The sequence below is a fragment of the Pseudorasbora parva genome, chromosome 8, assembly GCF_024679245.1.
Source record: "Pseudorasbora parva isolate DD20220531a chromosome 8, ASM2467924v1, whole genome shotgun sequence".
In the NCBI taxonomy this organism is placed as follows: Eukaryota; Metazoa; Chordata; class Actinopteri; order Cypriniformes; family Gobionidae; genus Pseudorasbora; species Pseudorasbora parva.
In genome coordinates this window covers 12,930,279-12,955,863 of record NC_090179.1, presented here as the reverse complement: position 1 = coordinate 12,955,863, position 25,585 = coordinate 12,930,279, and the positions used below count along the sequence as shown (strand labels likewise).

Genomic DNA, 25,585 nt, shown 5'->3' with positions numbered 1-25,585 from the left:
TCGGGGAGTTATGATCATTTTAGTTGAGAATACATCTTCCTCAGTAGAAATAAATGCGGGGGCGGCGCATTGGAGACCCATCCAAGATGGCGCAGCGCTGATACGTCCGCTCCAATAGGCAGCGTAAGTCTATGGGGCGTCTACGTATATTACGTCTATGGTCTCGTCACTGTAACACGAGCACGTCTACTTTCAAAACACGGGAACGCGCGCGTCGTTTGACGCACCCATTTTGAAATTAAATGAATGATTTTGTTGTTTTGTAATAAAAAAAAAAAATATTTTAATTTTATTTTATCTATGAGATTTTCTCTATATGGAGGACGAAACCTGCAAAAACAATAAATCAATAAATCCACAAAATGTGTGTGAAAATGAATGCAAAGGTGCAAGGAAACAATTAGTTAAATACATAAAACAAATGTTGCGCCAAGGAAAAATAAATACCGAGCTACATTCAAAAATGAATAAACAGTTAAAAGGAAATACGTATTTTAAAAGTATTCAATTTTAAAGTTTAAAATGAACATTTACCTCCTCGCACATTTCATCATCCTCCATATCTCTAGGGAGTCACCTGACGGTTTAAAGACCGATTTTTTTTCTTTTTTCGAATATTAAAATAACGTATTGAATATATAACGAATTGATACCTGGCCAACAGTTGGACACATAGACATCATATAGATAGACGCCCTATCGAGCGCTACTGCCTATTGGCACGGTCGAGCCGTGGAGCCGCCATCTTGAACCGGTCGCCAGCTCCACTGTGTGTAACTTGTTTGCCAGGCGCAGTGAGCTGTCAGCGCATTTAATTAATCACATCTCACTGAATACCTAACCGATTTTAACGCGGTTTTTTTTTGCTGCAAAGGTCATTAATGTAGCTATGATACAGGACACATGGTTCAGCGTATTTTAATATTCTTAAGCCATATTCGGATGGTAATTGTTTCTCGTGGGGTCGTAAGGTATTTTTCGGATGCATTTTTAAGATCTAAAGCCTACACTTTTATTACTAAAATGCTGGAAAGTATTTACAAGAATAATCTTTCATCACCACTTAAAAGAGAAAGAGAAAAAAAACACTTAAACATTTGAAATGAGCCGTTATTTCCGCTCATTTTTAAAATTACTTTTTTTTTTTAAACAAGACTTTTAAATAAAATAATAATGTCTTATTGTTAAATATGATTTTTTAAATTCTTTTTATTCCAAGCATATGACATTTTTACAGCAGACAATCATTTGAATTACCACGTGAGCAGTGTTTCCCAGGTGCGGAGTTTCACTCGCTCCTCCACCGGGAATATATCGCCATCCGAATAGACTAGTTTTATCACTGAAGTGGCATGCAAATGTATTTTACAGACGTCCACATGAGAAACAACCGAATAGGGCTATAGTGGGCTTAACAGTTACATAATATTCTGATATAAGATATAAAGTGTCCAGATGTCCAAAATCAAAATATGTGATAGGATATACGGGGATTTATAAAACCACACAATATATATATGATAAAGAAGCAGAAACAGAGAGTTGAAGTAAAATAAGATATTTTAATAAGTTGAAACAATTTATAATGATTTGACACACACACACACACACACACACACACACACACACACACTCATATATAATATTCTGATAAAGTTCCGGCATCAGCCTTTGTGATTGGGATTGTTCTGTTCGCCTTCATCTGCAACACAACGACAGTTATTATGCCCGGTCAGCAATGCATGTATTAACTTCAGATTGGATTGTGTTGGTACTAATAGGCACATAATGTTACCAAACGCTAAAAGTAAGTTTCGTGCATCCAACAAGTGCTTTCTAACATCTTTTTTTATCTGAATAACTTAAGTTATGTGGAAAACACTTGAGTTGAGGGAGATACATAGCTTAGCTAACATTAGCTAGCTACGGTTTCAGTACAGTACTATCAAAGATCCTTGCTCCTTCTCAATTATCTGGATTTAAGGACAAAATACAACCAATAGTACGATGGCAAAGTTAAATCTTACTTGTGAAAAGTAATCCCGCAAACCCTACCTGCGATGGCTCGCCGATTAGAACAGGAAAATGCTGCACGGTGCTCTGGCATCTTAACTGCTGCTATGCAACGAAACTAGGAGTACGACCGGTTCAAAATGGCCGCCGCAAATCTCGGCGCCCAGCAGCCAATAGGGCGTCTACCTATATGATGTCTATGGTTGGACACGTTACTTACCTCTTAAGGTTACGCGGAAATGACTGTGATTGGTCCATCCTGGCCAGCGCTGAGAAAAATAACACGCATCACATGACCACACCTCTGCAGCAGCGATCCGGACCTGGACATTTATTTACACCGGGAACACCATACGCCATAAACTTTAATATCATTTTAGTTTTAAACATTCTACCCATCCAATTGGCTCCATGTAAAATGCCTTAATATCATTTTCAAGAAGGTTAGATAAAAGCACAGTAAGTTTTGGCAATAAATTTGACTAAATTGGCTATGCTTTCATAGAAATTACTACTAAAATACAACACCAAACTAATTGTAGAGATTGTTCATTTTCTGCAATCTGAGCCATTTAATTGAGATAAATTGTAGCCCAAATTGGGTGACGTTAAAAGGCAGCGACCTCTACTGAAATCAAATATAATGTGCACCCAAATTACGTCAAAATGTATTCATTTTAACCTGAAGCCTACATGAGACTCATCAACTCACCAATAGACGAGAACTACCCACGCAAAAAAAAAAAAAAAAAAAAAGTTTTTTTTTGCGTGGGGAGTTCGTCTATGGGTTGATGAGTAGGCTTCCGGTTAAAATCAATACATTTTAACGTAATTTAAGTGCACATTATATTTGATTTCTTTCAAACAAAGCGTGTGTATTTTCTCAAGGGCTTATAATGTTGTAAATTCATCTGCACGGGTAAAGAAAAGCATATCCAACAACGAATTTTGCAAAACAACCTCAAATTGAACTGGGAATTTTTTTTAATTGCATTTTGCAGAATTTACATTTTCATAATGTTAAATACTTTTAAACTATCATGGCAAAAATCTAATCTCATTGAAACCTGAAAATTCAAAGAAATATTTACACATTTGGTTTGAATTTGCTATGTAGAATTTAAGTTTTATTCCAAGACTATTTGATTCAGGGCAGACGCCATCTTGGATTGTAACGTTATCAGCCATGCTATTATGTTACGTTGTTCTCAAATCACACAACTTTCCAAAATTTGTATGGTGTTTTTGTCAACAGAGTACTTTTAAACATATTTTCTCAAGAAAGATCACCCAATAAAGATCATTGTTTCCTTTGTACTTAGAACATTTGACACCCCAGCCCAAAGTCTCCTCTTCAAATCTTTTATTCTTTACATATGCAAAACAATCACTCATCACGTGTCTCCTATGTTGAAAATAAAGACTTCCTGTGTTTGACTCAGTGAATAGACCATTGTTGACCCGACGAAGATAAGACTGTGTCCCAAAACTTGAAGCTGCTGTGATAAACCAACTGCCATGTTGAATTTTGGTAAAATAACATTTTCTTCCTTTTTTTTTTTTAATGACTGAAACATCATAGCTTCACAAGACACAGAATAAATTCATCCCATTATCCTATGTCAACACATTCATCTCGAACACTGTAAGATGATACAATTTATTGCCATAAACAGTGTAGGAAAATGAAAAGAAAAACAAAAGAATAAAAACAGCCGACCTCTATAGTACAGTAAGAAAACAATTTTGAACTTCCTCATAATCCAGTAAAATGCTAAGAGAAGGGTTGCGACATGGATTTCCCATGAGGACTCTACACTCGATCCACTAGGAGATGAAAGTACAGCGGCCGGCGTCACCACCGGTGAGTCTGGAAATGTGCGAGCAGTTCATTTTTGTTCAATACGCTTCATATGAAAGGCAGTACTGATGGCGTTATGGATCATAGTTTCTACTTTTTTTTTGTTTTCCTGGAAAGAAATACATTGCCGTCAAGCTGTGGATGTCGCTGTAGACTGTAGACCCATGTGTCACCAACCAAACCTTATCATGCATGCATGTTGCTCTTCTAAATGAATGAAATATATATATGTGGCACATTGTTCCTGAAAGCTCTGGATGAGCCAGATTTGGTCAGGTTCGGAAAATCTTTCGTAAAGACAACGCAAGAATTCAAACAAATTCAAAAAAGCTCTTCACTGTGAAATGGTTTAATTAAGAATCAAGCTCAACGTTTTAATTTTCAAATACAGTAAAGAAATTTAAAGAGCAAAATATAAAAAGCACACGGCAGCAATTACATCCGCGTGACTACAAATTCGAAACACAAAGATACTTTGGAAAGGGAGAGAGATATTTTGAAGTCCTTAAACACAATGGAAAATCAACCTGGAGATGTTGTCCTCCAAGTATGGGTTCTTTGAGGCGTGTGGGAGGAGTCAGCGAGGACAGGCAGAGGCGGAGTTAAGAATATGGCCCCGCCCCCTTTCTAGAGCCCCCACCTCCACATGCTTTTTAAGCCAATCGGATGAGGGCTCGTTTGGATTCGAGAGGAGACCAGCACCTCGTGCCCCTGCCTGCGCGTCACTGGGAGAAGTCTTTGAAAGATTTTATGGTGATCAAAGCCAGTAGAATCCAGTATAGCCTTCCGGAATAATGCAGCCACACTGACACAGATATTAATTCTTAAGAGAACGGAAACATAAAACAAAACAAGAACAGAGTGGTTACACAGGGTCCAATGTAGGAGGTGGTGAAAAGTTGACATTTGCACATGAACATTTTGACAAAGCAATATTAGAATCAACTCAAAGCTAACAGGAAGAGCACGGTGGGTTGAACTTGTGTGGATCTACCGGTTAACGTCGCAAGATGCACGGCTCCGAAACCCAACAGCGACTGTACAACTGGACTACGTTGTGCTTTAACACACCGATTTACAGACACCTTAAGGACTAGGGAGAGGACAAGCACCACATGTACAATCCAGTGCGTTCAAAGGTTCGCGTACGTGTTCGATTGGGAAAGTCGTCTGAAACCGTGAAGGAGCTCGAGCCGTTTTTTGAAATCACATCAAAAACATCAACATCAACAACAAAAGAAAGTGCAGTCCATCGAAAATCCAACGAACAAAATGCAAAACTATGGTAGTTCAATCCCATAAACCTAATACTGCTTTTCGCGAACACTAATATGAATTGAATGTCAACTGTGGAAACGTTAGCTAGCTGCCCCGCAATAAAAAGCGCACAAACCAAGCATCGTGTTTCGCACGATAAAAGGGCTCAGTGTGTAGTTTAGTCTATGTCTATAAAACAAGCCAAAAAACATTTAAAATCAGTTTCCATTCCATTTGAAAAAAAAACCTTTCGGATCTCACCAAGGATGTGAAAGAACTTTCCCCCCGACGAAAACTACAGTACAGAGCAGGCACTAATTACAGGGAAGCAAAGGTGGACATAAAACCATTGTTAAACAGTTTTGCCATGCATTCACGAGCTGCTCGTTGGTGTGCGCAGGTGTCATGACAGTCGATTGATGTGGGCGTGGTCTTGTGTATTTTTTCCCGTTGAATAAATATAGTCGCGCGTTCTGAATTCACAAGTAGGGACTCCGGTCATCTCTAACATGTTGGAGGCCTTATCGCATTCCCATTGGCATGACACGTTTTTTTTTGTCGTCGTCGCCGTCCCTGTACCTCGCCCTCCCCGTATATCCCTCCCCTTTTTTTCTCTCCCTCCCTTCTTTCCTTCTGGAGCGGTGAGGGAGGCTGCAGTCTCTTAGTGTTTGTCTTTGGGAATTACCTCCTCCCTGGGTTTGGCACCCCCAAAGATGGCCGAGTTGGGGTTGGCCACTTGGTTAAGGGGACCTGCCACTGTACGCGGCTTCAGCTGTAGCTTCGGTCTCTGTGCTCTTTCCTCTGTGGAAAAAAAAAAAATCAACAAAATTAAGATATTAGATGCCGTTGTGATAAAATATGTAGTGTCAAAATATGTGGTCTCTGCAACATATTTTACTTGTGCAGAAATATTTAAGCAAAGCAGAATATTAAAGGCAAAAAGTTGAGCAGAACTTTATTTTACTCAGTGGGAATTGACTTGATCATGAAAAGTAGGCGTTCCAGACCAAAACGATGGCTAATATGAACTAGATGTGTAAAGTTTGATGACAAACTTTGAAGTTGGCTTGAGAAAGCCAGACCAGACGCAGCATATGACGTAGCGCAAGCATTTTGAACTGCAAGAGGCATTAAACATTTTTCGTAAGTTGAACACGGAAGGCAGTCTGGTAAAAGCTATATATTTTACTATAACCTGTTAAATATGGATATTTTCCTTACACAAATGCATGTCTTCGCTCTGGGAAATAATAAAGGTCTTCTGGAGCAGAGTGGATTACTTTAAAGGGGGGGTGAAATGCTGTTTCATGCATACTGATCTTTTTACACTGTTAAAGACTTGGAATCCCATACTAAACATCGACAAAGTTTCAAAAGTTAAGGTGGACGTTTGATGGGAGTATTTCTTTGTCAAAAATACTACTTCCGGTTAGTCATAAGTTTCGGCAAGTTTTTTGAGATCATGCGTCCCCTTTAACGTTAATGGGGGCGGAATTTCCTTGTATGGGCCTTACGGACAATTCTACCGGAAGAGCGTGAGAGAGAGCGAGGGAGAGAGAGAGAGGGAGAGAGAGAGAGAGAGAGCGAAAGCAACAGGCTACGCCCATCAAAGCGCTGGCTTGTAAGATGCTAAACAGGTGATGTGCACATAACAATGTCACCAAAAAAGTGCGTTTTTGGTTGCCAGACCAAGACAGTCCTGCACAGATTCCCCCAAAACCCCGCGTTAAGGCAACAGTGGATGGAATTTGCTTTTCCGGATCAGCAACTGAGTTGCGCGAATGTTTATATCTGTTCACTGCATTTCGGTGCCGACTGTTTCATAAACAAGGCCCAGCTCGACGCCGGATTTTCCAATCGCCTAATGCTGAAGGATGGAGCAGTCCCAACGATAAAGGTCCCAACGTTAGTACCGCAGGCGGTGAGTGAGACTGCTTCAAATGTCTGTGTCTTTGTCTATGCTCATCAAGTAGCCCAAACATGATCACGTATAGTTAATTGATCAATGGAGCATGCGATGTGTAGTGCGTGTACATTTGTTTAGCTGGCCACTATATGTGTAACTTTATGTTTGTGTATTGTAAAAGCACTCCAAACAACAATACACAAAGAGGGGGGAAATATGTTGAACTAAATAAGCACGCTTCTTCATTCAAATGCGCTACTATTCCGTGTCTTTCTATGTAAACACTAACTTAACCTGCCGTGCAAAACCAGTCCGCTTACTAACGTCTACACAAACCACGCGTAAACACACACACACACACGTGCACAACTGCACTTCCCACATGTACACCTTCAAAGACAAAAATACAACGATATAATTCAAGTATAAATATGTAAATAACACAAGCCGCTAAGCATATTATATAGTTAGTGTATAACTTGTACCACATAGAGACGTCCTGCTCTAGTCGTTTTTGCTGCTGCTCCTGTTCAACTGCAGCCTCTGGGTCTGATTCCGGATCATAGATGTATGGCTGTATCTGATTAAAAGCCATATTTTTAGTTTGAATAAAGTTTTTTTCCCGCTGTTAGGGATGACACAGCTTTACGACGCACTCGACTCAACACAATAGCAGCAGCGCGCACACGTCATTATTCAGCTCCGCTCACACGACACGCCCCCACCCGCTCGGCTTTTTTCGGAAAGACTCGGAACAGCGCATCTTTCTTATATAATTATAAAAAAAATAAAGACTTTTCGGAGATATGCAGGATGCAATGCTACTCTATAGGTACTCAAGATTGACATGACACTGACTGAAACTGAGTGTTTCACCCCCCCTTTAAGTAATGTATTAATATTCTGAGATACTGAGTTTGGGATTTACCTTAGTTTTCAGTTATAATACAAGTTATAATATACAAGTTTCACTTTCTTAATGGAATTAATGACATAAATCAACTTTTTGATGATATTCTAATTATATGACCAGCACCTGCAACTCTGATTGTATTGGTCTTAAAGTAGAATGGCAAATACACATAGGATGGCTTAAGAGTGAGTAAATCATGGGGTAACTTATTTTTGGGTGAACTGTCCCTTTAAGAGTAAATTGGGTCCATACATTTCATGTTTACTAAAGCACATATAGGCCCTTGTTTATACCTGGTATTAAGATGCGTTTTGGTTAATCAGCTCACAATTGGATGAAGCTATACAGGTGTAAATGGGGTCTAAAACATTTTGAGCATGACCATTTTCAGAGGTAGCCGAAAACACAATTGACTGGATTGCTTTGTACTGTAGACAAAAGTGGTCGAATGTGTTCGCAGCCACAAAAAAACGACTACTGTGTAAACATTATGGGAAGCGCACTAGCCAGGCAGGATTTAAACTTTGTCAACTGGAGACTAGGGCTGTGCGATCCGGACAAAAAAAAAAATCACGATTTTATTATTTTTTTCCCAATTTCGATTTTAATCACGATTTTGACTAGCCTGACAAGCCAGACCCACATCAAGATGTTGGGTCTGGAAACTCACCATAGACAGGGCTCAATCCGAGGGGCGGGATAAACGGTTGTCTTTCAAACTCCCTCTGCACACGATAGGATAGCGGTACACCAACCGGAGCAATGAGCAACGACGGTGAAGGGGAGCTCGCTGACTGATTAAACATTCGCCGTATCCGGTCGGCTAAACTCCGAACACATCTTCCCTTTTTAAGAATGACTTCAGTGCCGCTCTTTGTTCTTTTCTCAGAGGAAAGCTTAACTCCAAGTCTTCCGGAGGCGCGGGCAGAGCTGATTCGAAAGACCGCCGCCGTTCACCAGTTTCTATGTTTACTAGAAGACTGTTACTAGAAGCACGCAAACGCAACTCTGCTGTCGTCATTATGGCCCCGCCCGCCGACTCTATAGCCTACCTACACGATGTGATTGGGCCGTCCAGATTCTGAGGAATGCAGCTCAGATAGGAATTGAGAGTTGCTAGACCACACTTGCAGGCAAATTAAATTTGCTGCCGCTAGGGTGCGTCTAGATTTCTAGGCTAGATTTTGACACAAACAAACATACTTTACAGTTATAAATGCATTGTGTGAATTTGAAACATATTTCCAAAGGAAACAAATTAGAGCTTTATCGAAAAGTTAACACGTCTCTAGAACAGACAAATGGCCTAAATAAATAAATTAAATATATTTATTAATGAGAATGATCTTAGTGGTGCTTAGGTCTCTCTCTCTCTCACATTGCGGTCTTTGAATTTGAAATGAGCTGCTAAATAAAATGCATCATGAAAGTTTAGCTTTCATTGATGTGAACTCCGTTAAATGAGGAGATTTTTATTTTTATTTGTCTAGCTTGTTTCGTTTGCAAGCGTTGTCAAAAATGCTTTTTACTAACATTGTGATGCTTGAAGTGTTTTATATCTATGGATTTTATCATAGACAAGACAAGTCAAGAGTTTATTTTAAAGGCTAAATTAAAGGGGGGGTGAAATGCTGTTTCATGCATACTGATCTTTTTACACTGTTAAAGACTTGGAATCCCATACTAAACATGGACAACGTTTCAAAAGTTAAGGTGGACGTTTGATGGGAGTATTTCTTTGTCAAAAATACTACTTCCGGTTAGTCATAAGTTTCGGCAAGTTTTTTGCGATCATGCGTCCCCTTTGACGTTAATGGGGGCGGAATTTCCTTGTATGGGCCTTACGGACAATTCTACCGGAAGCGCGTGAGAGAGAGCGAGGGAGAGAGAGAGAGAGAGAGAGAGAGAGAGAGAGAGAGGGAGAGAGAGAGAGCGAAAGCAACAGGCTATGCCCATCAAAGCGCTCGTAGGCTGCGCTGCACAGGTAATGTGCACAATTAACAATGACATCAAAAAGTGCGTTTTTGGTTGCCAGACCAAGACAGTCCTGCACAGATTCCCCCAAAACCCCGCGGTAAGGCAACAGTGGATGTAATTTGCTTTTCCGGATCAGCAACTGAGTTGCGCGAATGTTTATGTCTGTTCGCTGCATTTCGGTGCCGACTGTTTCATAAACAAGGCCCAGCTCGACGCCGGATTTTCCAATAGCCTAATGCTGAAGGATGGAGCAGTCCCAACGATAGAACCGCGGGCGGTGAGTTAGACTGCTTCAAATGTCTGTGTCTATGCTCATCAAGTAGCCCAAACATGATCACGTATAGTTACTATATATATTACTATATATAGAAATTGATCAATGGAGCATGCGATGTGAAGTGCGTGTACATTTGTTTAGCTGGCCACTATATGTGTAACTTTATGTTTGTGTATTGTAAAAGCACTCAACAATACACAAAGAGGGGGGAAATATGTTGAACTAAATAAGCACGCTTCTTCATTCAAATGCGCTACTATTCCGTGTCTATCTATGTAAACACTAACTTAACCTGCCGTGCAAAACCAGTCCGCTTACTGTCTACACAAACCACGCGTAAACACACAAACACACGTGCACAACTGCACTTCCCACATGTACACCTTCAAAGACAAAAATACGACGATATAATTCAAGTATAAATATGTAAATAACACAAGTCGCTAAGCATATTATATAGTTAGTGTATAACTTGTACCACATAGAGACGTCCTGCTCTAGTCGTTTTTGCTGCTGCTCCTGTTCAACTGCAGCCTCTGGGTCTGATTCCGGATCATAGATGTATGGCTGTATCTGATTAAAAGCCATATTTTTATTTTGAATAAAGTTTTTTCCCCGCTGTTAGGGATGACAGCTTTACGACGCACTCGACGTACTCAACACAATAGCAGCAGCGCGCACACGTCATTATTTAGCTCCGCTCACACGACACGCCCCCACCCGCTCGGCTTTTTTCGGAAAGACTCGGAACAGCGCATCTTTCTTATATAAAAAAATAAAGACTTTTCGGAGATATGCAGGATGCAATGCTACTCTATAGGTACTCAAGATTGACATGACACTGACTGAAACTGAGTGTTTCACCCCCCCTTTAATTAAACATGCGGTTAACTCACTGTCGGTTGCTGGCCGTCACTTAAAAAAATTAAAACAAAGAAACAATAAAAAAAAAAAAACGAAATATAACTACTTTGACAATAAAAACAAAACTATTTTAATGGCTGCAACAATGTTAAAAAAAACACAAAAACACGGGCTCCAGTCGGACTTGGGCCGTGAACTTTGATAAGCTGTCGGACACGGGCCGGGCTAGGGCCTGTATGAGGCTTGTGCAGGGCTCTAATCCCACCCCTCTCTCAGAAAATACATAAATCTAACATTACTGAGCTATGCATTTAAAAGTAGCCTATTAAAATGGTACAATAGCATTGCAACGTGGGATATTGCCAATCGGGCATTTTGTCCCTCGTCAGGAAAGGGCTTAAAAGGGCTATAAGGTGCCATTGGTGGCCTAAAACAGAAGATTAGCCTACTTATTTTTAGCTTTCGTCGCGCTGTGTAGAACTAATATTGAATCGTCCGTCCCTGGGTTGAGCCGGTTTAATTCTCGCCTCTATGAGCAGCTGAATGTGCGCTCACTCGCTGCACTTATGCTGGAATGCAGAGGATCTTCCTTATCAATGGATTTCATAGTAAATTGTGTCTAATAGGCTACTATATAAATTACAAAGGTTTAAATGGCATCTTTATTTCAAACGACCCGACCGACTGCGACCCGAATATCATAAAAAATATTTTTGGATGACTTGTCCGCGGGTGATGAACGCAGGCACTCGCTCATTTTGGATCATCACTGATTAATGTGGGTTATCAAAACCAAAAAAAAAAAAAAAAAAAAAAAACACCAGACTAAAGTCAACAAAATTGGTAAGTTTCCCAGCGCCGTAATATACATTCTTTTTTATGGAAGGATAGGCCTGTTATCCACATATTAATTAAAATTAGAAGAACAAAATGTTTGCTTTTGCACGGTGGTAACTCAACGTTTTTTTTCTTTTTCGTTATTTTGGCTTTGAATTTCGTTAGATTTCGTTAATTTTAATTTAGTTTTTTTTTTTTGGAAATATGAACTGAATTTAGAAACAAAATAAATTATTGAAATGAAGACAGCGTTTGGAGTGAGTGCATGCAACGTCCTTTGTGAGTGTAGGCTACACAAATTAAAGTAGACCGTTTATAGTTATGTCTTGCACAATTATCTGGCTAAAAATGTTTATTGTATTGTGAGTTATATCCGCTGCCATTGGCTAAATGACAATGTCCATCAGAATGCGCCGACTTCGTCTGCCAAAGGTTAAAGAAAACCTAGCTTACTTAATTAGGGTTTGTTTAAATATTAGCCTATAATATATATTTTTTATTTCATATGTTGATGTGTTATGACTGGTCTGTTCCGTTCTCGCACTCAATTTAGGCATGCTGCATTCTGATTGGTTCGGATAGCATACTGTATATTATGTGTTTTTATTTGTCTGTGTGGTGCAAGGGTGGCTTTGTGGGAGCACCCTAAATTTCGTTGTACTGCCACAGTACAATGACAATAAAGGCTACTCTACTCTACTCTACATACTGGGAGGTTGGGGCCAGGAGCGGAATAAATCGTGCTATGAAGCGATTTAGAAATCGCACATGCGATTTTATTACGATTTCGATTAATCGCACAGCCCTACTGAAGACCCAAGTTTGGTTTGAAAAATGGAAAACCACAATGTTCTCTCAACATTCCTGATTTCAAACACACACGCGCACACACACACAGCGGTCCGCTGGTCTGGCAGACGTCAGAGCAGAAACGAAAGCTAATGCTATCTCGCTGATGGAACTTTTCCGTTCATATGTAAATTTCACAAGCTTAATTTATCCATTTGATCAAAAGATCTGAATACCCAATACATTTACCAGGCCATAGACCCTCCCCTTGGAGAAATCGGGACAGAAGTGGTCAAAAAGAGATGGATTAAAACCGGTATAAATGGGTATGTGTCTCCCTTGTCCACTTGTGATCCGATCAACCAAAATGCATCTTAATACCAGGCGTTAACAGGCCCATAAAGGTATCTGGCTTTTTAAAATGAATAAATCTTTGACACCGTCAGAAGGTTCTCTGAAGTCTGTTGAGCCTCCGCGTGGAGGTCCCTCTCTGAAGCGTCCCATGCCTCCACCCCCCCTTCTGTCGGCAGGGCGACCGCCTCCTCCTCGACTCCTTCCACCCATGAAGTCATCATCTCTAAATCCTGTGGGGGGAAAAAGAAGTGTGTAAGTAACTGCTGCTTCGCTCTCCCATTCCACTGCAAAGTTGTGCCAAAATACTGATACAGGAAAGGCTCTGGGCAAAAAGTTAAGACTTGTGAGAAGCCCGATCCTAGATCAGTATTTTTAGACAACTTCAATTAGGGAGGACATTTGACTGCACAGCAGCAGGGAGACTCCGCTGACAACATGACTGATGGCAATGAGATGGAGTCCCTGAGAGATCAATGTTCAAAAATTAACTTGAAACTTATGAAAAAAGCCATAAACACAATACAAACAGACAATACCAAGTACCCTGCTAATAGTGCAAGTCCTCTGGTGGGGTTATATCCATGTCTGGAAATATTCTGGGTTGTTTTCAATGAGTTTTATGTTAATTTTAACTACTCCCCAGTTTAAAATAGAATGAATCATGTTTTCTGTAATAGAGTAATGTCTATTTTTCAGCATTTTCTTATTCAACCCTCTACAATGAGTGTACATCTTCACTCTGGCTGCCTAAATAATGTCTACCATTAGCCATTGGCTAATAAATGCTTAGATTTTACACGCCAGTGTGTGTTAGAGGCTAAGAATAAAGTTTAGCATAGATAGATTTTCTCTCGCTGAGCGCTTGAGTTTCGCTTTCCATCAAGTGCTCTGTACCATTTGTATTCAGCTCCGTGGATGCGCAGCGTACCTGTATTTGGTGTACCAAACTCTAGTGTGAAGGTGCACGACTCTCTGTCGCTTTGCTGAGAGTGCTAGCTGCGTGTCTCACACGCACAATGAGAGCGAAAGAGTGTCTTACATACCACGCAGAATCAACGCGCTACATGTAGACCACGTTCTTTGTTGTATTTTCCTGTCAAAATAACATTTTGAGACAGGAAATGAAACAAAAGACAAATTAAAGAGTTCATTTGGAATTATTCAGCTTTTAAGAAAAAGTAGAAGATATGCCGTTTTTTTCCGGTAGCAAACAGAACTAAAAGCCCAAATTGGCTGGCGCTAATCAATTACCATATTTGATTTCAGCAAATCAGTTCGGGTGAACACTGACAACGGGATTGATATGCATGCACCCAGCAGCTCATCAATCCTTAGTGCGTAGAATTATCATCTTTTAATAATAATAATAATAATGTATTTTTTTGTTACTGAAACACAATGACCAACAATATCTTGAGCAGCACCACATAAGTTCAGTTAAAATAAATGGGCATTCATACAGCTACAAAGTTTTAGTTTTCATTTCTAAAGTTCTATCATTAAATAGTGCTTGATTATCATAACATCATAATATGATGATTGATTGACTGATGTTAAGAGGGTACGTTCAGACATTCAAAAAGCTGTGCCATTTTACAAAGATAAGCTGATTCGGTGGAAAAAAATAGTATCGGCCTGGCGAGTAAACTTTTTTTTTTTTTTCTTTACTAGCCAACGATTCTATTGCCAAGGATTGCGTAGAGGGCTATTCATTTTTTTTGTCTGGTCCTAAAACGTCACAAACCTAAGGCTTAATTTTCCTCATGGTCCCTTGCTTATAGGCGTTCATTGAGTGTTTTCTGTTCCTTTTCACAAAAGGAGGAACACCTCTGAATTATCTGTGGTAAAAGTACACCCACAGACGTGTCCTCCGATTCTTGCAGCAAAACAAACATACAAAAAAAAAAAACTAAAGCTTAAACCCAATGGTTCGAATTCTTGCCCATTTCATTCGTCGCACCTCCTCCAGACTGGTCGTAGTCGTCTCTGGGGTCACGTCCCCCTCCTCTGGCCCCACGTGAGCCACCACGGCCTGAAAGGGACAGGGGGGCTGTTTAATAGGGGCAACAATTCAAAGGCGAGATCAGGGTGAAAGAGAGGCCACCCAGATAACGCTTCTACTGAACCAATCAGATCATCTGCCAACACTGCGCACAGGAAGACACCGGCTGGACAGGGAAAAGTGCGGCCTATCGGAAAGCACTCCGTTTGTTAGAGGGGAAGGAAAGAGCGTTTCTATTGAGGGGTGAAACAAACATAAGTATAAAAAGATCTGAAGATGAAATGTGTAAACATGAACGATGACTGAGAAGCCCAGCTAAAGAAATGCACTGTTTGTGTAGTATGAGCAGTGAAGTTTTGCAGCAATATACAATTAAACAAAGCAGAACAGTTCAGAATAAGAGACAGAAGACACAGGCTATTATTGAGCGTTGATTAGGGACTGGTGGTAAGGTCGAAACCTTGGTTTTGACACGTCACAATCACTTTTCTGCAACCGTGATCAATTTATATTCCGAATGACTACTTTTACATGTGCACCAATAATGTGATTTTTACAATAACCAGAGTAAGGACTTAGATTACGGTAAGACAATTACGGTAAGGTACATGACATGCAAAAGTATTCACTCCAGTTTGCTTGCAATTTTCATTATTCTGATTATTCGCCAAGAAGTGTGGTTATTTTTGCTGCCATAGAGTGCATTAGTGCCACTTTCTCAGCAACACAGGTTTCTTCCATTTAAGTTTCCCATAGGGATTGAAAAAAAAATCATATTAAAGAGTTATAAGCCATGAACCAAGCCAACCAGCTACGAGGCGAATCATAACTAGGGCTGCCCCCTAATAGTCGACTGAATCTAGTTGAGTTAGTCGACTAGAAGAAGCCCGGTCGACCAACATTTTATAAGTTGTTAAAGCTCCACTGTGTGACATTTTCCCCCATCTAGCGGTGTAAAGGTATATGACCATCCAGTGAATATTTACATTTACATGTATGCATTTAGCAGACGCTTTTATCCAAAGCGACTTACATTGCATTCAAGGTACACATTTAACATTATTGTCAGTTCTTGCTTTCCCTGGGAATCGAACCCATGACCTTGGCATTGCTAGCGCCACGCTCTACTGGTTGAGCTACAGGAAAGCCTATTACTAAATATTAGTTTCTGTTCCTCTCAATTCTGATTTCGTTTTAACTCCTACGGTGGCCGATTTAGTCCAAGATTAACATGGCTTCCAGTTCAACCTTGTCCATGAGTGTTCCTTCAAGTGATGAGGTTACTTTAGAAAGCTATTATAATTTGCAGTTATTTAATTTGTCAGTTAACATGTAGGTTATGACATTATGTAAAATGAATAACAGTTTACATTTTCGTTTTTTTTTTTTTTTTTTACCATTTCATTGCTAACATCAGCTATCAGGTTCCCAGACGAATGCAAGCTAATCTTAGTAAAGTAACTTTTATCAGTGCTATCGTTATTCTTTATATTGTACGACATCTCTAGCATAAGGAAAAGTTTACATTGTAGGCTATATCATTTTCTCCGTGAGCAGAGATCAGTTGATGTGACGGAGGTGCGAGGGAGAACTAGAGGTACGCGAAAGACGAAGCTTGAATTTATGGGTATGTCCCTCTTTGGCTAATGTACTTTCAAGATGGAGGAGCAACATGGCGACCGGCATTCGAACCCCTCACCCGTATGTGTTTTCAATGGCATATTATAAACTTACGAGAATACTTTATTACTTGAAAGAAGTAAATATACATTAATGAGCACACATTTTTGAAAGAACTAAGTGTTTTAAAAGAATGAACTAAAGTTAGACGGTGTAGCTTTATTTCGCAGAAAAAAAAACTCCACAGGAAGTGGCGAAATCACGCAGCCTGTGACGGACGGATTGTTAACGGCAGGAAATCCAAACGTGGCCATCATTCATAGACCTCTAATATGGCTAATTACTTGAAACATGCAAGTAGTAGCAACTTTAAACTACAAAAATGTGCGCTAAATACTAATTCTGGTCATACAGGAGTAAAACAGACTGAAATGGTCAACTTGTATTTCTATAAACTCACAATAACAAAACTTGATTTTGTAAAATAATGAAAAGTAAGGCTGTCGTCTTGGTCTCAGTGACCTTGAGCATATAAAAATAAACCAAAACTCAGAAAATTGAGAAATATAGCCATATATAGAAAGATTGAAATGTCTACTTTTAAAATGAACCAAGGCAGGTGGAAAACAAATATTCTCAGATTATGTAATCCTAAAACACGCATGCAGACACATCCACTACTGAGGAGATGAGTCAGCATCATCGACTGAATGTTTTTGGCAGCAGAGATTATTAATAAATTATTAAAATGCGTGCCTATAGGCGAACTAGGCAGCCGCCTAGGGAGGCAGCTCAGTCAGGGCGGCAAGAGAGAGAGAAGGCGAGAGAGCGAAAGCAAGAGAAAGATTTTTTATTTTTATTTATTTGTTAGTTTTACATTAGGTAGGTTACAATTATCGGACTTATATCAAAAACATTTTCCCCACTCCATTAGTATAAATTTAAATAAACTTTAAATTTAGAATAAAAATTCCCGCCGCCCGGCCGCGCCCTGCCCCCACCTCAATTAGAGCGGCATCGATTAGTATATGCGTGCAAAATACGCTCGACTGTGCCATCCGTTCCGTGGAAGAGCGCTTTTCGCTGCTTCGAGACCATGTATTTGGATTTTTATATGACATCGCATCTCTCAAAGAAAAGGAGAATAGCCTACAATAGTTCTTCAGGATTGCTTAAGACTGGAAAAGGCCCTGATCTCATGGAGACTCACGGGATGTTGATGGGCATGAATTGTTTGAAGAGCTGACTGCTTTGGGCAGACGTCTGGTTGCTGGATCTAAACCACTGGATGCGCTTAAATTCATCTGTGAAAACGGGATGGAATCAATTTTTCCGAGCCTGATCTCACAAAAATGCGTATAAATAGTACGAGTTTGCAATCTCGTGGAATGTACACGCCAAAATGAGTTTTAGTACAATGACACAAGACAGACTCAATGGACTACCAACAATTGCAATTGAGCACGAACTTACTGAAAAAGTTAAATTCGAGGACGCGATCAAAGCTGTTGCCGCTGCGAAAGCCTGACGCGCACGCTTCTGAAATGTAGGCTATTAGTTATGTGAATGTGTGTTTGTGTGTATCAGTCAAGAAAAAAATCGAAACCTCCAATGAGCTAAAACAGAAATGATATGCAGCTGTTGCACTGTGTACTTTTTTCACGTTGCAGAATGAAAAATAAAATCTGAAAACATGCTTGCACGTTTTTATTTTAGTGTCATTTTATAGATAAAGAAAATAACTTGTTTACATGCATCTTAAGGATATCTAATTGTGAGTGTGAGATGGGGGCGGCACGATCGTGCTCTGCCTAGAGTAGCATTTGAGCTTGCGCCGGCCCTGTGTGTGTGTGTGTGTGTGTGTGTGTGTGTGTGTGTGTGTGTGTGTGTGTGTGTGTGTGTGTGTGTGTGTGTGTGTGTGTGTGTATTTTTTTTAATTGTGGAAGCCCATCCCAGTCTGTAAAAATGGATCATAGGATGTAATACCATTTTATGCAAACTTTCACTATTGGATGTGATGAGTTTAAAATTGGGTACCACCATTTATTATCATTTTTTTTTTTTTTTTAAATGATGCTATACAAAGAGTGACAGGATATCTACCAGGTTGACAATTGTACTATGAATCAAACCGGACCACCAGCCCTAGCATTGCTCAGAGATTGAAAGAGAAACTTAAAACATGAAAAAATATCAACAGAAAATCATGCCACAATGTGAGTAAACAGCACTAACAGAAGTGGAAGATAAAAGACTGTGCTAATGAATGAGTATCACACACACACACACACACACACACACAGTACCTCTGTCGTCTTTCCGGAAGCCGAAGCCTCCAGCGCCACGTTCTTGCTTTCGGCCCTCTGCGATATCCACCCTCAAAGATCGGTCGCCTAGTAGCTGTGAAAGCACAGAATCAGGAACACACAATATATCAAACCGTACGCAACCATTCAAAAGTTTGGGGTCGCTTTCAACGCTCACCAAAGCTGTATTCTCATTTCTGCAATGTTTCTACAACAGTGGTGCTTTCGCTGCTTGCTGACCTCAAACTATTGAACGGTGCATTACCAACACCCCCACTCATTACTTATGCCTTTGATGATAATAAAAAGAACAACTGAATAAATAGTGTAATTAAATGACTTACAGCGCCATCATACGTCAAAGCCTCTTTTAGAGATTCCAAGTCATCAAACTCTACATAACAGAAACCTGGAGCAAGAAAACAATTGACCATTTCATTGATTTGATACCTTCAAATAATGTTTTAACAGCATGCAGTTTCCTTTAGGATCAAACCCAGGACCTGGCCATCGCTTGAGCCACGTTCTTCCCAACAGGAAAATATACCAGCCACACATTTTGAGGTATAAATCATGTCTGCAGCACAAAGTTTAACCCTTGGGGGACTCCTAAAACCACATATGAGGAGTAAGCAAACAATGTCCCTCATTAAACATGCACTGTGTTGCAAAGTGCAGCCCACCTTTGAACTTGTCTGTCTCTTTGTCTCGGACTAGTCGAACGCTCCTGACGCTGAGGTCTTTGAAAATGGCATCTATGTCTCCTTGCACTGTGTTGAAGGGCAGGTTGCCGACGTACGCCGTGTAGGGCGGCTCTGTGGGAAGTTCCTTCTGCTTTCTGGGTCCGCCTGGGCCGCCGCCACCTCGGGGTCTGTGGTCCAAAAGCAAACAACTTGATCAGCTCTACAACTTGTATAAATAACAGAATAGGTAAATGATTGATCTATAAATGCAGATCATCGGTTGACCCAATGTTTTTGTGCATCATATATGACAAAAACACCACACACATGAACAGGAATGAGAAGTCGAGCTGCAGTGGTGGATGGACAGATGGATGCACTAAGTGTTTTCCCTGAAGACTATCCTGCATTTATCCTGAATGACATGTGTGCTATATATAAGTGAGCTCACATTAATCTATGATATTAATCTATCTATCTATTAGGGATGCAACAATACAGTGAGTCCACGTGGTTTTTAACCACGGTTTTCCATTTTTGCTTCTTTTTCATTCTATTCTTAGGCAACAGGAACAGAAAGTTATTAGTAATTAGGGCAGCACGATAAATTGCATTTTACTAGGGCTGTCAAAATAAAAAAATGCGTTAACGCAAATTCATTTTAACGGCACTAAAATTATTAACGCGCGCTAACGCAGCGCGCATTTTCTGTTTGATCCGTAGTTGGAGAAATCGGGATAAGCCATAGACGTAAAGGATCCAGCAGCAAACATTAATAGGGAAAGAAAATGGTTATCATTAATATTCTAAACCAAAAGTGCAGTTATTGCCTATAAGCTACCATATTTTCTGTTTAACCATAGACACCAGGTCGAAAGAAAAGTCTGTTTACATTGAACACATTCTCTGCAGTCCGAGTGCGATGCGCGAATACACTGAAGCTCACTCTCGCTCATGTCCGAGGTAAATCATTGACACATCACCACTTACAGTACATGTGTTATATTGAACTAAATGCATTACAATCAGCTGAAACGAATGCACAGGTTACTCTTCTGAACAAGACAGGGTATATGCAGGAATCCTGAAGTTAATTTTAATACCTTTTTAAGACTTTTTAAAGACCTTCTCAAAATATTTCAAGACCTCATCGCACTTCAAGTTCTAATCGGCAACAAACCTTTAATTAACAGTTGTAGTCAAATGTAGACTTAAAATCTCTATCGTAGGCCAATTTTGTATTGTTTATATTGCTTATCTGTTTTACAACGTATGGAGGGCGACACATTACCTAACTGCGCATTCCGCAAAATACATGACGTCACCCGTAGACAGCGCGCGCCAGGGATGGAAATAAACTTTTTTTAAAGTCTACCACTCAATGTTTTTACCAGCCACTTTTTTGTTTTTAACAAATTAATACTACAAGCTCTACGATACTTGGGCAGTTTATTTAATCTCAAGTCTCAAGTCAATACTGACATTTTCACGATGATTTGTGGTCTTTTATGGCTTCCAGTTTTATGGTTTTTAGTCCCAAGAATGAAACTATTCATTCTGGCATCTTTGAAGCGTGTTGACAACACACCGAGCAGAACATGTCAGTAGGGAAGCACCGAAATCAAAATTCTTGGCCGAAACAAAAAAGAAGAAACCAAAGCCGAAAGCCAAAAAATAAAATTCAAACTAAAATGTTTAACTCGACCTCACTCATGTGTTCATTAAATAACAATGCACAGGCCTAACTGGCCTGCAGAAAGGTACAGAAATTGAATAAAGTAATCAAATGTAAAATAACTGCATATTTAACTGTTTAAATGAAAGAGTAATCCTTATCGAACTTACAAAAGCTATTCAATCAAGAGCATTGTTTAATGTCAAACTAAATATAAGGACATCACTCAGGCAGCAGTAAAGGCTACTGCGCCTTTAAGACCTGATGCAGGGATATGCTCGTCTTTCTCGACTGTGCACACTATACAGTTCACTTAAGGCATATTCAGACTATGTCTGCTAGGATACTCATCAAGATGGACATGTTGACATACTTCTTGTGCGAGTTTGTCCGTTTAAGCGTAAGACTTGAAAGAGAACTCAATATTTGCGCGCTGTGAGACGAGTGCGCGCTCTCGGATGATGCATAGCGTCAGCTCTCACAGAGCGCGCGAGTCTCACAGCGCGTCTTCACGCGAGTGATGACGGAGAAAACGACTGGTCATATGCGCACATACGGCAGCACTCGCATGCATTGAACAAAGTTTACAAAGAGGTGAAACAGCTCGGTAGGTGAAGCTTGTTTTCCCACCACAACTCAAAATCAGCCGCATTTGGCTGGTGGCGGTGCTAATTTCCATCTCTGCCGCGCGCGCTCCGAGCCGATCTCAGACTGAGCGCCCCGTTGTTTTTTAATACTTATGGGGATGAAAAGAAGTATATTCATAAATACTTTTTGGAGTCAAACTCTTTTGACAAAGCTTGAACAAAATACTTTCAAAATTTAAGACTTTATAAAGCCGTGATAAGACTTTTTAATACTTTATAAGGGTCTTAATTTTCCCAAAATTGATTTATCACCTTTTAAGACTTTTCAAGACCCCGCGGATACCCTGCAAGAACGCTCCGTTTCTCACACTGTTCACGTGAATCGAGGCAAAGTTCGGCGCGCACGCAAAATACCGGCAGCTCAATAGAGAGCGCGCCTCTCTTAAAGGGGCCGCACTATATTCCTACTCGTGGAATGGACCTCCTCCAGGTGTGGTCTGGCACTGGTGCGCTCTCAGGTCCGCATGACAGCTTTCATATTACCAGGTTTTCATACGAACTGTGCCCTATTCTGAACTAAACTGCCAGTAATACTACCTTTATTTATATGCTTAAAATGAGAGAAATCCCTGCTTATTCTGAATTTTTAAGCTAGGCTTAAGAGACATTTATAAGACATTTTAGAGACATGTTCTTTGATAAACATCTATGACCTTTGATACATATCTAGTCTTCATGCTGTTTTATTGATTATTATTGAATAAGTATTTTATGGTTTCACTAATAATAAACATACATTTGCATAAAGCATGCATATTTGTCCATATACCCATGTTGATTAGAGTATTAAAAACTTAATTCAAACTTAATTGAAGATACATTTACAACAAATAAAAATCTGTGATTAATCGCGAGTTAACTCACGACAATCATGTGATTAATAGCGAGTAAAAATAATAATCGTTTGACAGCCCTACATTTTACATGAAAGCATGCTTATCGCGATTTGGCTTATCGTGATTATAAAATCGCAAAGGCTGTGATTATCTTTTATGTGCATTTTGTCCGTGTAGGACGGCTCTGTGATAGGGCTGGGCGATTTTCCCCCCTAAAAAAAACTCAATTTACAATAAGATTCGATTTTTTCCCCCAACCCCCCATTTAAAACAATATAATTGCAAACTGTACATATTTTTTAAATATATATATATTTATTATATTTAATTAAAGTGCATCAACACAAAATTGCAAAGGCAAACCCTTTATCTAACTGAAAAGTCGCTGTGCAGTGTGCAACAAAGATTTGTAAACATCCAAATTGTTCATACTGTGATTGAGCTAATAAACAACAAAAAATCCAGAGGTAACTTTTAGTTGAATTGAACATGTAAACAGTAACACTAAACGCCATAAAAAAAATAATTGCATTTAAAACATTCAGGCATGTGATTGCCTAAGGACAAAAAAGCAGGAAAATATACCATATTTGATAATATAGACCACCCCGCCGCGCCGATCAAACTGGTGGCGGATCAATACGGACAGTAAAGCAGGACCCATAACAACTTATTTGAACAAAAAAATACATTTTATTGTAATAACTTTTTTGTACAGTATGAAAAAAAAACTAATTATTTGGTGGATGCATTTTTACCCAATTTTAATAGCTAAATGTGCAACATGCACATTTTCATGTCAAAAGAAGGCCTCAATTTTTGTATGACTCTTTAGCCTTTGTAGAAAGCTTTTTTAGAGCCTCTACACGTTTCTTTTGGAATTTGCGCCTGGTATGATAAATTAATCTATAATGACGAAATGGGGGTGCAATTCACATTTATTCCACAAGGTGGCAATGTCTGATACCCAATGATGAAGTGACGTTTCACTCATAGTTACCTCTGACAGAAAACGAAACAATAATAATTATAATCTGCAAAACTTGAAATGGCTTAGTGATTTACTGCAGAGAGCAAGTATTAAACACAATCAAATATTAGTGTCACTGTCTCTTGATGATGGATGTGGTCAAGAAGCTGTCAGTGAGCAAAATATTGATTTTGAAGACATTGAAAATGAGTTTGGAGAATATGCTGGAGATCGCGAATATGAGGCAGATGCTGAATATACTGGTAAACGATCTCTGACGAGGAAATATGATGATGGTATTAAACATCTGCTCAAACTGAACCCTTCCAAGCTCCAAAAGGTAACGAAATAGGTTTTATTTTATTCTTCTGTAGCTGTTACATCACTCTAACATCAGGAGTTTTATATATTATCGCGACAGGTAGAGGTCTAACGTTATCCATGTTAAATATAGATCTGGGTAAGGTTCTATATTTAATGTAAGAATGTTTGGCGAAACAGTCATGCATTTGGTTCACGCAGGGTTAAGCTATGGAATGGCTTCAGATGACTTTGTCACCCAAACTGACGTGAAAAAAGCGGGGGGCGCCGAAAAGCGCGCTGTTTGCATATATAGCTAGTGCTAGCAAATACAAGTAATGTTAGCTGTCAAGTTAATGTTAAATGCAGCTTAAACATCCTGCCATAGTGGAAAATCAATCAAAATCGATCATCTAATCAATCGACAACAAAGTCAAATTAGTAACTTATAGGTTATATATAGACACAAGCAATAGTATACCCAGATCATCCGATCCGGCGATGTTCTTGTCACGATACAGTCCTTGTTGCCAGTGTTGCCAACTATTTTCCAAGGAAAGTAGCTAAAGCCTGCCAAAAAAAAATCACTAAATGTCGCTAGATGACGTTATGCGTTAATTAGCATATTAGTGACGTCATCACGCCGTCCTTGCGTTCAGCCTGCGTAACGTTTTTCATTTAGCCTACTATATTTTACAATAATATAATAGCCTACAGCCGATTGTCCAATAAATGTTTTCATTTCCTATACCTTTTTTGTCATACAATATATGATATAGTGAATTACAAGAAAAATTGTGTAAAATCTGAATTGAGAAACTGGATGAACTAAAGCTCTGTGAGAGAGTAATATAAGTGATAAGCACAAGAGATGGAACTCATCATAACTCATTTATTTAAATATAAAACAAAAGAAGCAGATAACATTAAGTGAGAAATCGATGGCAACCTTGTGTGCTCATGTGTAGCTCGCTCATTCACGTCTGTCAGCTGCTGTCTGTAGGCGCATGCAGCTCCCCTCAGCCATTCACTGAACAGGGCAGACGCAGAGAGAGGTGTGTGTGACGGCAGCATAGGACGGCAGAGGGGAAAAAAGACCTCGCGCTCGCAGGACAGTACTGCCGACATTTATAAACTAAAGTAGCTGAAGTTTGTCCAAAAAATCGCTAGAGGGGTCTGAAAAGCCGCTAAATATAGCGACAAAGTCGGCAAGTTGGCAACACTGCTTGTTGCCCATCCCGCGATCGTGGTTTCGTCCCGGGTTACCATGGTGACGGCTGTGAGATGACGGTCAACCCCCCGCCCCCGCCATTTTTTTTTTTTTTTACAGATCTGCATGATTTACGTAGGTCACATTTTCAGGTCGGAAAATCCGGAATTCCGGATTAATCCGGAAAAATCACATCCCTGAACATTCTTTGCAAGGAAAATAAGACTATCAAGAACAGCAGGCTTGAGGAAATTTCAGACTAAACTAAAAGACCCTCCCACACTAAAG

The 25,585-nt window shown here is 39.7% G+C and overlaps 1 protein-coding gene across 3 annotated transcripts in view; it reads right to left on the bottom strand.

Moving 5' to 3' along the window:
• Window positions 1-3,659: 3,659 nt before the first annotated feature.
• eif4h (eukaryotic translation initiation factor 4h) overlaps window positions 3,660-25,585 on the bottom strand; it is a 32,423-nt gene continuing 10,497 nt past the window's right edge. Inside the window, exons 2-8 of one of the 3 annotated variants that reach the window (XM_067450134.1) lie at window positions 19,660-19,847; window positions 19,321-19,385; window positions 18,977-19,070; window positions 14,991-15,080; window positions 13,135-13,278; window positions 5,817-5,932; window positions 3,660-4,697 (exon numbers count right to left, since the gene is read on the bottom strand). In XM_067450134.1, the coding sequence (XP_067306235.1) occupies window positions 4,692-4,697; window positions 5,817-5,932; window positions 13,135-13,278; window positions 14,991-15,080; window positions 18,977-19,070; window positions 19,321-19,385; window positions 19,660-19,847 (703 nt within the window). In that variant the 3' untranslated portion in view covers window positions 3,660-4,691. Of the gene's footprint in view, window positions 4,698-5,777; window positions 5,933-13,134; window positions 13,279-14,990; window positions 15,081-18,976; window positions 19,071-19,320; window positions 19,386-19,659; window positions 19,848-25,585 lie in introns of those variants that run through there. The other 2 variants (XM_067450137.1, XM_067450136.1) reach the window with 2 other exon arrangements.